Source organism: Clupea harengus, chromosome 14, assembly GCF_900700415.2.
Source record: "Clupea harengus chromosome 14, Ch_v2.0.2, whole genome shotgun sequence".
Lineage (NCBI taxonomy): Eukaryota > Metazoa > Chordata > Actinopteri > Clupeiformes > Clupeidae > Clupea > Clupea harengus.
Window position 1 is genome coordinate 28,220,662 of NC_045165.1, and position 16,612 is coordinate 28,237,273.

General features: G+C 41.7%; 1 protein-coding gene across 1 annotated transcript in view; it reads right to left on the reverse strand.

The window, feature by feature from the left end:
- The window catches only part of esrrb (estrogen-related receptor beta), a 57,891-nt gene that overhangs the window by 28,338 nt on the left and 12,941 nt on the right, over positions 1-16,612 (reverse strand). Inside the window, exons 3-4 of the mRNA XM_012838117.3 lie at positions 9,768-10,180; positions 2,745-2,861 (exon numbers count right to left, since the gene is read on the reverse strand). Coding sequence (XP_012693571.2) covers positions 2,745-2,861; positions 9,768-10,180 — 530 coding nt within the window. The remainder of the gene's footprint in view (positions 1-2,744; positions 2,862-9,767; positions 10,181-16,612) is intronic.

The window sequence follows — 16,612 nt, forward strand, 5'->3', positions numbered from 1 at the left end:
GCAGTAATTACATCATTTTTCAATGTGTGCTTGACAGTTTCTACACAACGGGTTAAGGGCTGAAATTATTGATCAGGGGAAAGAAACAACTGTCCCTGACATTCCAGTGCCACCGATTTACCATTCCTTCTTTAATACTGACCCAGGGTAAAATGACTGATTATATTGCACTCTTGATCCTCAAACTCAGTTTGGTGTTCAAGTGAAAGATAGCTTTAAACTGGGACATGCCACTCAAACAGGTTGATATGTAACAACTACACCAAAATGAGATTAACTTGGATTAATTTAGATTATGGATAACTAAATGTTATTCATTCATTTAGTAGTGCATTATGATAGTGCACATCACAGTATAAAACTATTAGTATCATGAAAAATGTAAAACATTTTCCCTTCCCTTTTGCTGTAAAAGCGTTTATTTTTCAAAGGCTGGCTGACTATTTCATTTTTAGCCAACTCTAATGAGATGGATATGTTTAGTCAAAAGATATGCGCCACATGTCCTCAGGCCACAGATACACAGACACCAGTCTGTTAAGTGGAAAGGCTTTCAATTTGAAAGAGGACGGAGCAGCATTACATCTCTGTAATTTTGTTCTGGTGTCTCCTTGAGGGGGCTGATTGATCTTACACTCACGTACCGTGTGCATGAAGAGAGACAACTGACCTTGCTTCAGGAGGAGAAATGGCAGGCAGGCAGAGAATGGGCCTGGCTTCAGGTCGTGTCATTTGCAAAATATATCAATTTGTTGTGAGGGTGTTTTTCGAAAATGTTGGACTAAAGCTGTTTGTGTATGAAACCTTCAAATGATTATCTGTGTTACTGAAACTTTGAAGACAACAACAAAACTTGAATAAATATAATAAATAACTAAATAAATAAATAGCATCGTTCAGAATCCTGTTGATCAAATGCACAGGATTTGTTGACAATTTGTTAACAGGAACTGATAACATGTTCATACTTTTGGATTTTTTTGTTAAATATAATCATCACATCATGATATGATTATTTAGAGCACATTATCCTTAAGTCAGGTAAGATGACATTCACCCCCGTCAGACAATCAGACATGCTCACATGTCCTTGCTCTTCCAAGCTCCCTTGTTAAAACTCAGCTTCATTATTTGCCAAGAAATTGGTGATTCATTTATAAATGTCTCTGCCTGTTTTTCTGGTCTCTTATTCCTCCAGATAATATATTTCCATTAATTTTTCATCAGCTGGTAATGTGATTACTCCCTCATTCTGCTCGCCTTCTCTCTGTCTGTCTATCTAGCTCTGCGTGCAGCAGGGGAGATTCCGTTACCTAGCCATGTTCGTATAGATTAGCCTCCGCTCACAGCACGTCGGAGACCTGCAAAACCACTCCAGAAAGGGACTGGGTGTACAGTACATGTCTAGAAATGCTGATTTCAACATATTTGGATGAGATCTGGGCCTGTATTCACAAAGCATCGTAAGGCTGAAAGTGGCTCCTGACTTGACAATTTAGGAAAACCTCGTACTAATAATGTGCGTCCTGGTCTTTAATTCACAAAACACATTAGCGCTAAAACTAGCACATAAGTCGGGAAGAACTAAGTAGTCGAGAGGATTCCTAACTCACTAAGGCCAACTCCCAAACATGAGCAAAATACATGGTGCCATTCTTCTGTGAATACTGTCTTAATACCTCCTGATAGTCTTCTAACACCCTAAACACTTCTTGGAATAAGGAGTAGGGGTAGGGGAGTAGGGCCACTGGGGTTGAATAAAGCACACTGAAATTGGACAACTCGATAAAAGAAAAAAGAAAAGAAAGAAAGAAAGAAAAAGACTGAAAAAAGAAAAGGCAGAAAAAGGCAAAACCCCATCAGGGTTAAAAGTAAAGAGACAGAATGGTTTAAATGGATACTGCTCATGCCCACTCTTTTCCTCGGCCAGATGTCCTAGTGCTCACACTGGGCCTTTCCTCTTCACTGGAGCTGTGACTTGAATAAAAGTGGCCTTGATGGGCAGGTCACAAGAAGAGGACAGGCTGCTGCTGCCCCAGAAAGAGAGAAACGCCAGCCAGCTCTGTGTGTCTCAAGAGACATTCAACCTCAACACAGGGAGGGGGAGGCTTCACAGAAAAAATAGATACATGGATGGATGGATGGATAGATAGATGGATAGATAGATAGATAGATAGATAGATAGATAAAGGGAGGGAGAAAGGCAGGCGGACAGACTGAAAGAGAGAACAAGGAAATCCACTAGAAGCGTGTTTAATTGTCACTGAATTCCCAGATGGCATGACTTAAAAAAAAACATCCACAGGAAGGGAGCTCAGATGTTCAGAAAACATTTAGCAGATCAATAAGCCAGGGAGGGCCGTGAGTGGCTGTAGTGTGTGCTCAGAGAGCACACTGAAGCCTTTCCACTTGGAATACTGTTACACTTCTATTAGTGACATGCCGAGAATGACCCGTTCAGCATATTTCTGTCCCCTCAGCCAAACACTGCATTATTTACTTCTGGCTGGCTCAGGCCGTCAGGGTGCCATTCAGGTAAACTGACTGCTCTCTCCCTGTGTTAAAAGCACTGCATATCCACACACATTGCTCCTTGGGTTGGCATATGCTCATGGTGGCTTGAAACAAGGCAGGAGATATGTATAAGAGTACATCACATTTATGGGAAATTCTGTCAGACACACACACACACACACAAACAAAACAAAAACGAACAGACCGAATTTTGTATAGACATTTCTTACCTTCCTTCAACATGCCAACTTTAAGACACTTCATGAAGCGGCAGGCCTGACACGATTTGCGTCTTCGTTTTGTGATCTCACACTCATTAGTGGCAGGACAGCTATACTCTATGTTACCTGTAGAGAGAGAAAGGAAAAGTACGTTTATTCCCTGTTTCACTAAGGGGACTTCTGTAATGGTGTCCATTTTAATTTAAGTAAAACATCTGATGACAGAGATAACACTACATAAAAACTAACCCAAGACAAACATGAAACAGTACAACATAAAACATTTAATATATTGAATATACACGCTCTAAATATGTATATGTTAAAATCAGCTACACAAACATACACAGTGATATACCCATCAAGCATCTGGAAAGACACATCTGTCAAAATGTCTTTTGAAAAGAGATTTGGCAGCGATGTATGACTTGGACAATTGTGAAGAACATTTCCAATGGATATGTGAGTGTGCACATGTAACTTGACAAACTAGAGACAGTAGGAGCATTCCATAGAAATAAAGACTCTAAAGGAACGAGAGCAGAGAGAGAGAGAAGAACTGAGTGGCCCCGTACACAGGGGGCCGGGCAGCCTTCCCCATTCAGCTAGTCTGCATGAGCTTCATTAATTCAACACGGGGCCCCAAGAGGATCCCACATCCCTCTGCAGAGATCCCAGACTATGCTCCTCACCAGGTTACATGACTCTCCAGCATCCACAGCCTGTTCTTATGCACACAAACATACGCACACTTGCACACCGTTGTCTATTTACATACATTACACACATCTAACTGATACATTATTCAAAGCCAGTATTTGGGCTCGAGATACTTGGGAATAGCACATTCCGTATTAAAATAGAAAACAACCTTTTCCATTGTATAGTGAGTGGTTGTAACCAAGTTTGTTTTCCAGGCCCAGGTAGTCAAATGTAGCTATGGGCAGGAACTTCATATGTATATGGATACTGGCAAATAAGGTCCTGAATTCTGAGCCGCAGGGGCGGTAGAAATGTGTATCTGTGTGTGTGCATGCATGTGTGTGTGTGTGTTTGTGTATGCATGTGTGTGTGTGTATGCGCACGTGCATGTGTGTGTGTGTGTAAGAGTGTGTGTGTGTGTGTGTGTGTGTGTGTGTGTGTGTGTGTGTGTGTGTGAGAGGGTGTGTGTTTTTGCATGTGTGTGTGTGTGTGTGTGTGTGAACGTGTGCACATGTGTGTGTGTGTGTGTGTAGATAGTTCTTAGATGCACTGCTAAAACAACAAAAGATACTTTATCTTAACTTTGTCTTTAAATATATAATAATATTTTAGAAAATGACTGCTTTACCAATTAGATTTGCAGTTGTATTTTCTGGCTCATTTAAATGGAAGACTGCCGGCCTGTCCCCCTCACCAGCCTCTGCAATTATGCCAACATCATTGAACAGATCAAGTGTTGCGTCCCAAGATGTCTTAAATAATTAGAAATCCCTCCCATTATCTGGGTGATTTCAATCAGTATGCCAATTCCTCTCTCTTGCTGTGGGTTTTGGGGGATAAATAAAGCAAAAAAATATCATTTTTGATGAAGTGTGATAGCACCTCTTCCTGTTGGATTTCACATACAATCATCTTAATCATTCATGTTGATTTATCAAGCAACTACAGCACAAAGCAATCCAAATGATGTGTGATTGCTTTGGTTTGATCCCTAAGTAACCAACATGAAATGTATACTTACATTGTAAATTGCTGGGAATACAAAATAATATCAACATATACTAAGGAATCTCCCCAGCCCCCTGTGTACTGGGCCACTCAATTCTTGTCTTTATCTGCTCTCGTTCCTTTATAGTCTTTATATAGTTTTAAATATATATATTTTGACATCAAGTGAAGATCTTTTAGTTTTGCTACATGCAAGCCTCTCAATGGCAGTAGCTGTAAATGCACACTAGGTGCATAGAAACTGAATACTGAATATGCAGTGTGAAAACCTTTCGCCTATACACACACAATACAAATAAATCAAGTGGAAAAAAACTCAATACAGCATTCAGAAAAGTTTGTACAACCCTCAACCATTACACACAAATACACACACAGAGAGACACAGACTTTCTGGTAATACCAAGCCGGGCAATGTGAATATTCACAAAGTGTTTTTCAAAGACGTCCTGATGGTGAACAGTGGATGATTTGGACCATAGGATTACTGAATCAAACCTGCACCCCCTGATATCCTTTCCATACAGTTTTTCCATTAAACTCAACATTCTTAAACTAATTTAGTCTGGTATCAAAGGTTATTTTATTAAACATAAATAGAAACCGGAAAAAGAAAGGTTGTTTCCTTACACACTCCCTTTCTCAGTATTTATATGTCAATTTCTTTTATGGGTTTTCAGGACCTGTGCCAGGGCCCAGGGGTGTATTAGAGAAGTCAGGTTCTGTAAGTAAATTACAGTAAAATGGCAGGTATTCCTCCTCAAAATCTAAACTGACTTTTACAGGCTTACTGTCAAGGTCTATTACCTCATCTACCAATAAGAAAAGTGGGCTGGGTTCAGCTGGGTTCTCCAGCAATTTTACACTTAGACGTACGTTCATATATATATTTGACTGGTAGGGCACATAACATGTTTAAACATCTGCAAAGATTAAGAATGAGGACAAGTTCAGATGAATGATGCTGGGACTTATTGGACATATCTATATATCCACATAAAAATGCAAAAGTAAGGAAAGATTAAATATTTATATCTCACAGTCTCTGCCAGTCAGTCACAGACCTGCTAGTTAAGTGGAAATAATTAACATTTACTAATTTGGCAGATGGTTTTATCCAAAGCAACTTACAAGTGAGGAACAACAATCAAACTTCAGTAAATTAGGAGAACTTGGAGTAAGAACTGAGTACTAAATCTTCTCAAAATGCTCACCGCGCATGCCCCAAATTTTGCATGGCGAAACTATTGCAATACTATTGCAACCTAACTACTAACTCCCCCATTCATTTTTCCCTCAGTGGTTTGTCTTCTCCCTTATAATGTCTCTTGCTAACCATAGCTAGCTTTACCGATTGGGCATCACGAGTGTTCTCACAACAACCACACAGTTAACTTAAGAAAAAACATTGATTACTTGAGGATTTGATAGCCACAATCTGTTACATACAATAAATCAGGTGGTTTATGCGCTAAAGCTGTAATGTTAAGCTTCATAATAAACCGCAGGGTTTGGGTTAAAGATGCAGTCTGCAATTCAGTTTCGGTTTCGTGAAAGGTTGTTGATATTTGAGCTCAACAGCCAACCAAATTACACCCCTCCCTTCTGTGCTCCTGAAGCACCACGTTGATTGGCTAATATTGTTCATGGCTTGGCCCAAGCTACTATGTTTGTTTCCCATTTAGAGAGCCAGGTCTGAATACAAACACCAGGGCTTTTCAGGGCTATTCAGTGTAAATACTGAATGGACAGCTGGAGAACTGTGAGGAGCAGTTTGCTGAATTTGACAAAAAAAATTATGGGATTAGAATCGCACACTAACACTACTTGAAAGTTTTGTGCTTTTAGCATTTTGGTAGCAACATATTTATGTTTACGAGACAACAGTTATTTTCAAAAGTTAGTCTGATAACTACATCTGAACTCACCAAATGGTTTGCCTAGGTTTTCTACTGTTTTGCTTTTCCATTGGGATTTTTTATTTGGAAGCAGGAAGTGTTAAAATGCTAACACAGAAAACTATAAAACTTCCGGTTGACTTCCGGTTGCATAATCTACCAATTCACTGCCAATGAAGGTGGGAGTATCTAATGTAAACACTCATTTGGCCAGCGGCGCTCACAAGGAAGTGTATGTATTCACACAGAAATTAACCAAATACAATTTGCGCCCCACATTTACCAACCATCACTGCTCTCAAGTATACTTGCCATAGCAAAAGCACTGAGGCAGAGTGTTCAATTGTTCCCATGTGGCCAAAACATTTTGTGAATAGAGGGACTTTAATTCAGCTCATTCCGTGACACACGGAAATGCATCTTGTGTCATGATGAAAATAATTCAGTTCACAAAGGTCTGGTTGTTTAGGAGGTCTGTTTAGACGAAAATGAATGATGAATTATGTCAACTGACATCAATTCTGTTCCATTTTGTACATGAATTAAAAGGTGTACCAATCATGTGTGCCTCATATGTTCAAACCCACTAACAAGTCCAGCCTCTCCAACCCCTATCTGGTCAGAGGTAGAGCAGACATGGCACCATGCGACCCCTTTCTGTGGACTTATTGAGTATAGTGAGGCACTCCTGCCACCCGCATTAAGCTCATTACTCACTTGTTTTCCTCTTCAAAGGCTTTTTGTCTAAATGTGATCTCATCCTCACTTCACCAGTCACCCTGCCTTGTCTTTCACTTTCATCCTCACACAAAAGAAGTACACACTCTGTCAGCTTGCACCGCCTCTTGCATCCAGGGAGAAGCAGCTCTGATTATTATGCCATTTAAATAGCAGCCCTCCATTGAAAGGAATGGACGGATCTCTTCAATCTGAAGAATGTCCTTAGCTTTCCTCCCTCCCTCTTCATCTTCTTGCTGTCCTTGTTATGTCTTTCTGTCATTCTTTTATTCTTTTCTCTCTCATCCCTCCTTCCATCCCTCTGCTGAAATGAGGCAGCGACGCGTGCCTGCGTTTCTAATTGGCATGGCTATCCCCGGAGACACCCCCCTCCTCTTGTACTAATGAAAAGCCTCGGCCTTAATTACACTTTCCAAACGCTGATTGTTATTGACAAAACTCCTGTGGCTCGGACAAACGGCACAAGATTAGGTCCATTACAGGCAGCCCTCTGAGAAAAAGAAAAAAAGAAAGACAGGGAACACATGAGGGTGGGAGGGTGAGACATAGAAGGAGGTTTTCAAACTGACAATGCAGAGTGAGGATGAGAAACCAGGAGGGATAGATAGAGAGAGAGAGAGAAAGAAAGAGAGAGGACAGAGAAAGAGAGAAAGAGAGAAAGAGAGAGGAGAGAGAAGAGAGAAAGAGAGAATGAAATGATAGTCAAGTTTTTTCTTTTCTTTCATGTATCTCTTAATTATTCAGGCAATTGGTCCTCTTAAGAGATGGCTCTTCTGCTCTCTTTTGTGGTGGCCTTTGAGTCAGCGGTCAATGTGTTTAACAGGAGGACAAAGGCTGACCTCTAAATATGTGATGTCCATCCTTTGTCAACAGCAGAGGCTGCTGCTGCTGGTGGCTGCAAACAGTCGTGTTTGGACTAATGCCTTTGTTTGAGCGCAAAAAGTGGTACATAGACTGTTTAAAGCTGATCCACCGCGCGGACCTAGGATCAACACCTAGACAGTGGTGTTTGGACACCTGCATCCTGTCCAAACCAAAAAGATTTCTAACTATTTGATAGATGTTTAAATCCACAGTTTAATCAGTCTAAACCAGGTTGATTTTCCTGAGGTAAAAATAGCCCCACATATTTCTGTCCCTCTCTGAAACCTCATCACTTCAATCACCTCAATCACTTCAACAGTAATCAATCAAATCGTCAAACTGTTTTTCTACAATCTCATCATATGCATACTCATAGACCAAGACATTGTCCACTACCAATAAAACAACAAAACAATTATATTCTAAAATTGTGATTGCATGAATGAAATACATCTCGTGGTAATGTGTATCACTGTGAGTCAACTCAGACCTTCACACACTCTTGGTTCAGTTGTGGTCAGTGATCTGTTCTAATGGACGTGTGACAACAATCTGAAGAAGCGTCTAGCTATGCTATCTACAGCATGGGCTTTTATCTAGCCCATGTGGAAACCCTTTCATCAGATACTGTAATTCTATATGCATTTTTGATGATCAAATGAATCGATCATGCTGATGATGTCATTGCTGGCGCCACAGACTGACTCAGGCCTCTCTCTATGTGCTTAGCTAAGGCAAGTCTGCTTAATGATCTATTATCACGATGCATTTCCGGGCTGCATTAGGAAGTGGCCTAGTTGACCTCCACTGATGATTCTTGCATAATTTGAATTGCTACTACTCCTACTATTACTTGTTTTTCCATCTGTTCCTTATTATTTAATGTAGAAGAAATATCTACTCTAGCATTGTCAGGCAACAGTTTACATCTCATGTTTCACTGTGACAATAGTCTGGAAAGCTTCAAAATATCTGGACAAGTTAAGAGATGTGGGCTGTAATTTAGGTGATGAGAAAGTAAATTATTTTATTTTATAATCCACTATGATAATATAGCTACTGATCAAGGTCTCCCCCCCGCCCCCTCCTTCTTGTGAGCTGTGAGCTGCTACTTCCCACAATTATTGTTTTCCTTCTTAATGTTTTTTTTTACCCTTGTTCCTCTTGTACCACATTATTTAAAAGGGCTGTGTAACGTTTTGCTATTTTAAAACGTAGCAAGGTGTATATAGTATAGACTGGAACTGGAACTGACTCTGAAAGACTGATTTGAGTGTTTTAGGACAAGTGTTTGTTTTCTCTGGTGAAAAAAGAAAGATGGATAGCATGCAAATACACCCTTAATAATGTGTAGCAGGGACACAAGCATGAGCAAGAGTGAGCAAGCCTATTCTGTTCTTCAACTCACAGATCTAGGGCAGTAGGGAGCACTCTGTGTGCCTGTGTGTGTGTGTGTGTGTGTGTGTGTGTGTGTGTGTGTGTGTGTGTGTGTGTGTGTGTGTGTGTGTGTGTGTGTGTGTGTGTGTGTGCGTGTGCGTGTGTGTGTGTGCAAACAATGCAGCTGGTTAGGGCAGTGGGGACCAAGTAGCAGGGACCCCCTTAGAAGTAGGTCAAGGGGGAGTGTGTGTTTGTGCATCTGATAAATGAGAATGTATTTTTGTATGTGTGCGCACAGGTGTGCGTGTGTGTTATCTTACAGGTGTAAAGAACAGCAATAAAGGGATAGGGGAAAATACAGTGGTAGAGAGAGAAAAAATGAAGAAAGAACATGATAACACACAACAAATATTAAAAAAAACATGACACGGGATATAAACAATACCTTGTATCGTTCTTTTAAAGAAGGCTTTGCAAGCCTCGCAGGAGGCCACACCATAGTGGTACCCCGAGGCGATGTCACCGCACACCAGGCAGAGGCGCTTTGGGATGGAGTTGAGCATGTACTCGCACTTGATGGATGAGTCCTCCATGATGGTGCTGGAGCAGTCATCGTAGCGTTTGCGGCAGGCTCCGTTGGGGCCCAGGCCAGTTGACGTGAACATAGGGGGGGAGTCCAGGCCATTGGGGTGGCTGGTCAGGCCACTGCCATAACCACCACTGGCGTCCGAGTTGCCACTTGGGCTGTGGTGACTTACTGTGTCTATGAGGGAGGAAGGACTGGAGGGCTCGGTTTTAATGTAGGAACCACAGCTAGAGGGCAGGTGCCTCTCATCAGCGGCCATTCTGTTCAGCAGCCTGGAAAGAGCACAGGAGAGTCTACAGTTAAACAGAGACCAAGACAACGCTTGGAGCTGCAGCTGTGGGCCAAGAACGGGAGGCATACATTCATGTCAGAGAGTCAAATCTCACGGCTTTGCTGCAGTGTGTGAGGGAGTGAGAAAGGACTGAACAGATGCTGGGCCCTCCTCTGCCTGGCGCAGACAGATCTAAAGTCATCCAAATGAGAGACATTGTGTGAGAGGGTGAAGACATTCCCCCAAAGCAGAAGCAGAACCATGGGGGAATAAATCTAATAGTGGCCTCTCACACGTGTGCTCACAGCTTGCCCAGACATAAGTCTGAGTGTGTGTGTACAGAAGGGGAATTAATCTTATCAACGCTAAAGATAATACTATATTCTCCACTATTGGCTGAGTGATTTTTTTATTGTTAGTCTTACGTACACCATCCAATTGCTAACAAATGTAACATTATTTCACATTCACATCAAATAAGCATAGCACAGACATGAACACACACAGGACGGAAACCCTCTAATCTCTCAAAAACTAAAAGATGATGTAGTTGTAACCTAATCTAAATTAATCTAGTTTAATCTAAAGATATCTTGAGCTTAAGAAGCTTTATAATGTATAGTTTATGTGTGCATGGGCACATGCCAGAGCAAAATGGCAGCACGACCTGCAACCCATCCATAGAGAAGGACAGGCAGAGGTAGAGGAGGCAGGAGCAGGAGATGAAGAGGAGGCAGGAGGCAGGAGATGTCTATTTGAGTCAGCAATGAAGCGCAAAAGGAACATGGTGGTGGACTTGTATCTTAAAAGCAGTGTTTTGCACTGACGTGTGTGCATGCTTCCACTATAAAATAGAAATTCTAGTACCAATATTGAAGGAGAACTTCAGTCAATTCCTATCAGAGCTGCACAGGCGTGGCCTGTCAAAATCAAATGATTTTTTGTCAGGACTAACTGGGTTTCAGAATCCTGATGCATTATGAAGCACCATTGTCCACTACTGCTAGTAACTTGTAAAAGAGAAAACGAAAGCAGTAAATGAAGAAAACTAATCTGAAATTCCCTTATAATCTGATTTTCATATTGGTAATTTATTTAACTGTAATGTATTTGTTTTGTGCCAGTTTGTGACGACAATATAATATAAATATCAGTTTTAAATAATATAGAATATAATTTTATTGAAACACTATTGACTGCAACACTACTGAGCTATAGCCAATCAAAACAGTCCATAGCTAAGCATAGCTCTTGAGTATACAGACCCCCCTTTCTGAAGACATTTGAGAGCCTCATTAATGTTAGTTTATTATAGTACAGTGAAATGATTTCAGACCAAATCTGACCAAGATTTCTGACCACGCTTATGGTAATGCTGAGACCCAGACTAGCTATATTGGCTAGCTAGCCACCCAGGTTTGCATCACTTTGTATCAAGGGGAACCCAACCTTTGTAAGGTTGGTCAGCGGTTCTTTGTCTGTTAGCTAGGGTGACCAGATTTGAGTTTGTGAAAAAGAGGACACTTTGTGTGGGGGCGGGGTAGTGTATACTGGATCTGGCCCGCGGGCCGGAGTTTGAGACCCCTGGTGTATAGCATACAGATGACCCCGTTCCCTCCCCCGCAACGAAATGTTGACATGCAGATGCCATGTGCTGTTGTAAATGCAATGCAACTACTGGAACCCGCAAGGTGCTCTGTGTTGCCAGATTGGAAATGGCGAAGTATTGTACCAAATGCTCAATTTCGTATTTGGAGGATAATTATCGTGCATCTGGCAACACTGAGAGGGCGGTCGACCAACGACAGTTCTGTCTACAGTAAGAGCTCGCACAAGAAGGTGGAATGTAAGGGAGATACCCTTTCCAAATCTTGTAAGGGCGTAAAAACTAGTTTGTGAAAGACCCAGAGAAACACAAATATCCGACGATTTTGGAATCCCTGCCGGACGCATTTTTTAGGTCTCGAAAAGATCGGGTAAAAGAGGACGTCTGGTCACCCTATGTTAGCATTCCCCAACATTCCTATGTTATAGCTAGGTGTTCGTTGTTCTGGTTTCATGCTACCATTTTGAGTTCTTTAGAATACTTTGGAACTAGTTGTAACGTTACAAAAAGGTGCATTTATTGACATGCTGAAGGATTTAAAACCAGCTAAGAAGATGACATCGCAAGGTCATAATCCTTCATCTTGTGAACAATGGCATGGGTACAGCTGTCGATGAATTACACCCCGCAACTGTAGGGATCAAATCACAACGAAACACACACAAATAGCAGTTCCTATAAAATAGGGCTTTAAAAGGAAAGTAGAAAGTACTGTGTACTCTAAGTCTGTTGGTTGGCTGATAGCCTCCCATTTGGCTGAGGCAGGCCCAGTAGACATAGAAATGGGAAGCAGGAGGAAAGGGAAGAGGAGCAGAGAGAATGAGTAGCTAGCAAAATAATTCATGAATAAATTAGTCAGGAGAAAACGTATTAGCATACATGCACACAAGACTCAAAATCAAAAGAGTCAAAATGGAGTGAGTAGCTAGCATTCAAAGTATTGGTTGTACAACAACATATTGAGTACACAGTGTGCTCATGAGGTTACTATTATGAGCTGCGGTTAGTATGTGGGAAAATAAGGGGACACTTAGTATGTACATATAACATGTATCATAGGCAGGGTTGAAAACGAGGCATACATATTTGGCAGGAGTGGGAAGCAGTCAGCAGGGTAAGCAGAGCAAGTTAAATCCTCATTAGATCAGATCCTCACAAAACTCAACACAGGCCACACAAGTTAGATCCTCATTAGATGAGATCCTCACAAAACTCAACACAGGCCACACAAGTTAGATCCTCATTAGATGAGATCCTCACAAAACTCAACACAGGCCACACAAGTTAGATCCTCATTAGATCAGATCCTCACAAAACTCAACACAGGCCACACAAGTTAGATCCTCATTAGATCAGATCCTCACAAAACTCAACACAGGCCACACAAGTTAGATCCTCATTAGATGAGATCCTCACAAAACTCAACACAGGCCACACAAGTTAGATCCTCATTAGATGAGATCCTCACAAAACTCAACACAGGCCACACAAGTTAGATCCTCATTAGATCAGATCCTCACAAAACTCAACACAGGCCACACAAGTTAGATCCTCATTAGATCAGATCCTCACAAACCTCAACACAGGCCACAGTGGATGTCATTATGTAACACAAATCACAATATGCAAAATGAAAATACCAAAGAAATGTTTAGGGAAAAAAATGAAAGAGAACAATGAAATATTCTCTGGTACATAAACAGCAGTAAGGGAAAACAATAAAAGTAATAGCCCTGGAAGAGGTACAATTCAGGTAGAGGAAGTCTGATACCATATCCACTTCCTCTCTCTGTGTGCTACCCTGCCTGTCCGTATCTGATTTAATTGTAGGGATGGGTGACAGCAGGTCCAGGGGTCATAGGGTCAACCTTATTTTCTCACCTCAGCTTTCTCCGCCCATGGGGCCAGGGTCAATGTGTCAAATGAAATCTCATTCCAGGTTTCTGTCCCTTTCGTCTGCCATGTATATTCATCAGATCTCTGGAAATAGCTTAAAATAAATAATAAAAAATGCCCCCTGTTAAAACCAGTGACCTTGAGGAATAAACCCTTTGCCAAAGCACTCTGGGTTTCCCCTCCTCATCCCAGCTCTGACATTGCTACCCAGACAGCAAGGAGATGGTGGTCTAAAATCAGTTCATTCAGGGCAAAGTTGGCGACGCACTAGCTTGTGAACTCACCTTCTTTCTGGGCGGTCAAGAGAGAAAGGACAATTCCTTTGCCAATCATTTTCTCCCATAACTAAATGAAATCATTTATTCAATTCATTTTATTTTGTTTATTTACCTAGCCTTTGTAGTTTGATTTACTAACATTACTTCACATATCACATAACCATATTGCCTAATACATATATCCTGACTGGAGAAATAGGTGGGGTTACCACGTTTAATGTTCTTTTTTGTATCCATCTCTTTTCATCGTGGTTCAGCTCAGGGGTGCTCATAGGCCTAGTAGGCTACAATACACGCAGTCACGGTGCGTGACCGCCAACAACGTTTGTTCAAACTTGTTCTAATTTAACAATAATCAAGCATCAGTCCCAGTCATCTCATACATTGAGCCAGCACACAGTCTGTAATACACCTCCTCATCCTCCAAGCTAACACACATAGACACACACCAGAGCTGGAAAGCTGCAATCTCCCTTTTGAAAATGTTAAGGCCTCTCTGAACTCTTAGCAGGCCCCAACAGCCCCCCCCCCCCCCCCCCAGGCTACTCCCCCAGTAGCACACAAACTCAAATGATTGCCAAAGGCAGGTGTAAACTTCCATTAGTCATTGACAATGAAATCATTGAACATACGTAGACACACAGCAGCAGAGCCCAAGCCCACAGCCCTGTCTACCCTTTCCATACACGACCACACAATAAGGGTCTGATTTGGTGAGCAGGACTAAACTAAACTGAGCCTACCCAAGTGCAGTGTGGCCAGGACGAGTCTGATGTGGCTGGTGTGTGAGGGCCCAAAAGCTCCAGCAGTGCTAGTGGCCAATGGCTTGAGAGTTAACTTCAGCATCTGTGTACTGTTGTCTGCAACAGGCAGAGGGCTTCTCCCTCATGTAGTGTGTTTCCTGTCAAACTAAAGACTAATGGAATATCAATAACAAATCGCTGTAGCCTCTGTGTTGAATCTGCAGTTCTAATGATATGCTGTTGTTGTTGTTGTTGTGGGATGGGACCAAAGTCCTTATCTGATGGTACATGCCATGATCTACTGGTGTGGTACTCATGCCATGATCTACTGGTGTGGTACTCTGCATGACGTTAACATCCATTTCTGGCCCAACGGCTATTAGGGCTCACTGCAGCTCCATATCTGACCACAGATTTCCATGGGGAAAGTGTGGGTGCTCTGGACAGAGACATCCTCTGCTAGCCATACGTGAGATATGTGTAAGGGGAACCTCATACGCAAATATTTAGAAAACCCAATCGTTAAGTGTTTTAGAAACATAAACTCCAATGAAACGCACTTTATTTGGATGGTCCCCTATAGACTATCTACAGATGCTCAGATTATAAACAAACTATCTGTTGAAACTCTGTTTTTCTAACAATTTATGGTTAGTTTAGGGTTAGGGGTTGGGTTTGGTTAAGGTGATGTTTTAGTGAACAATTCAAAATAATTCAACAAATCATCTGTAAAGTGTCTGTAAAGTAGATAATACAGTGTTACCAACACTGGCAGTGAGTGGGTTATGGTCTGTGCGGGTGGATGCCCACAACACCATATCTCCTCAAGCAGCAGACAGGACAGGAAGAACTCCATTCACTTCTGACAGGTTCTCAACTGCTGCTCTTCTAAAGAGCCCACCGAGGCCCAATCTGGAGTGTATGTGTGTGTGGGGTTGGATAATTCCCCATTCTATGCTAACGATCAAACGGTCATTAGAGTAATTTACATGGTTTATTAAAATGGTTATATGTTAACTATCCTCAGCCAACCCAGAAAGTGTCACAGTCCATGTGAATATGTGTCCATGTCTCTCTATATATGCGTGAGTGTGTGTGCCTATCTCTGTGGAAGTATCTGATTTAACAGCAGCCATGTAAATGAAGTGGGATGAGCCCTGTCTATAGTCCATCTGCCTTTTCATATCAATCCTTTGGGTTAACAGCCACCCTGGGAATATGGAAGGGCTCTCAGTCTGGCCATTTCAAAAATGTGTGTCTGTGGATGGGTGAGTACTGGTAATGTGTGTGAATATGCATGTGGTGCCTGTGTATGTTTCTGTGTGTGGATATCAGAAGGGGGAAAGGCAGAAAGAATACATCTGCCTATAATGTGGAATAGGCTTAGAGATAAAAGAGAAATCCTTGAACTCCATGGGGATCCATTGTAATCATTTCCAGCAAGCGGTCAGTCATTTTGGATTTGCTCATTCATTAGTCTCCATATAGGCTGATCTATATGTGAACAGACACAGAAGGAAACTCTTCAGTCCTTCATACACATCTGACGGAGAATTACAATCTGATCTATGTAAGCAAGTAAAAGAGTGAGGCGATAGTGGAGGAGGGAAATGGTGGAATTGACAGGAATAAGGGTGGTGTAGGATGGAATTCTTTTTTTTTTTACCAAAAGGAACAAGTGAAAAGTGCATGAAAAGCATGAAAAGGACACAAGAGGAGGAGAAAAAAGGGAAGACAATGAGCAAGAAAGAAAGCAAGTGAGCTAGTTATGAAAAGAATAGAGCTGACTGCCGTACTAATGTACCACATGTGCCAATGGAGAATAGCCTTTAGCTGGATCAATAGTTTGTAAAGTGGGCAGGCTGGGGACCTGGTGCTTGGTTGTCTCCGAGCTGAGAGGGGAGGGGAGG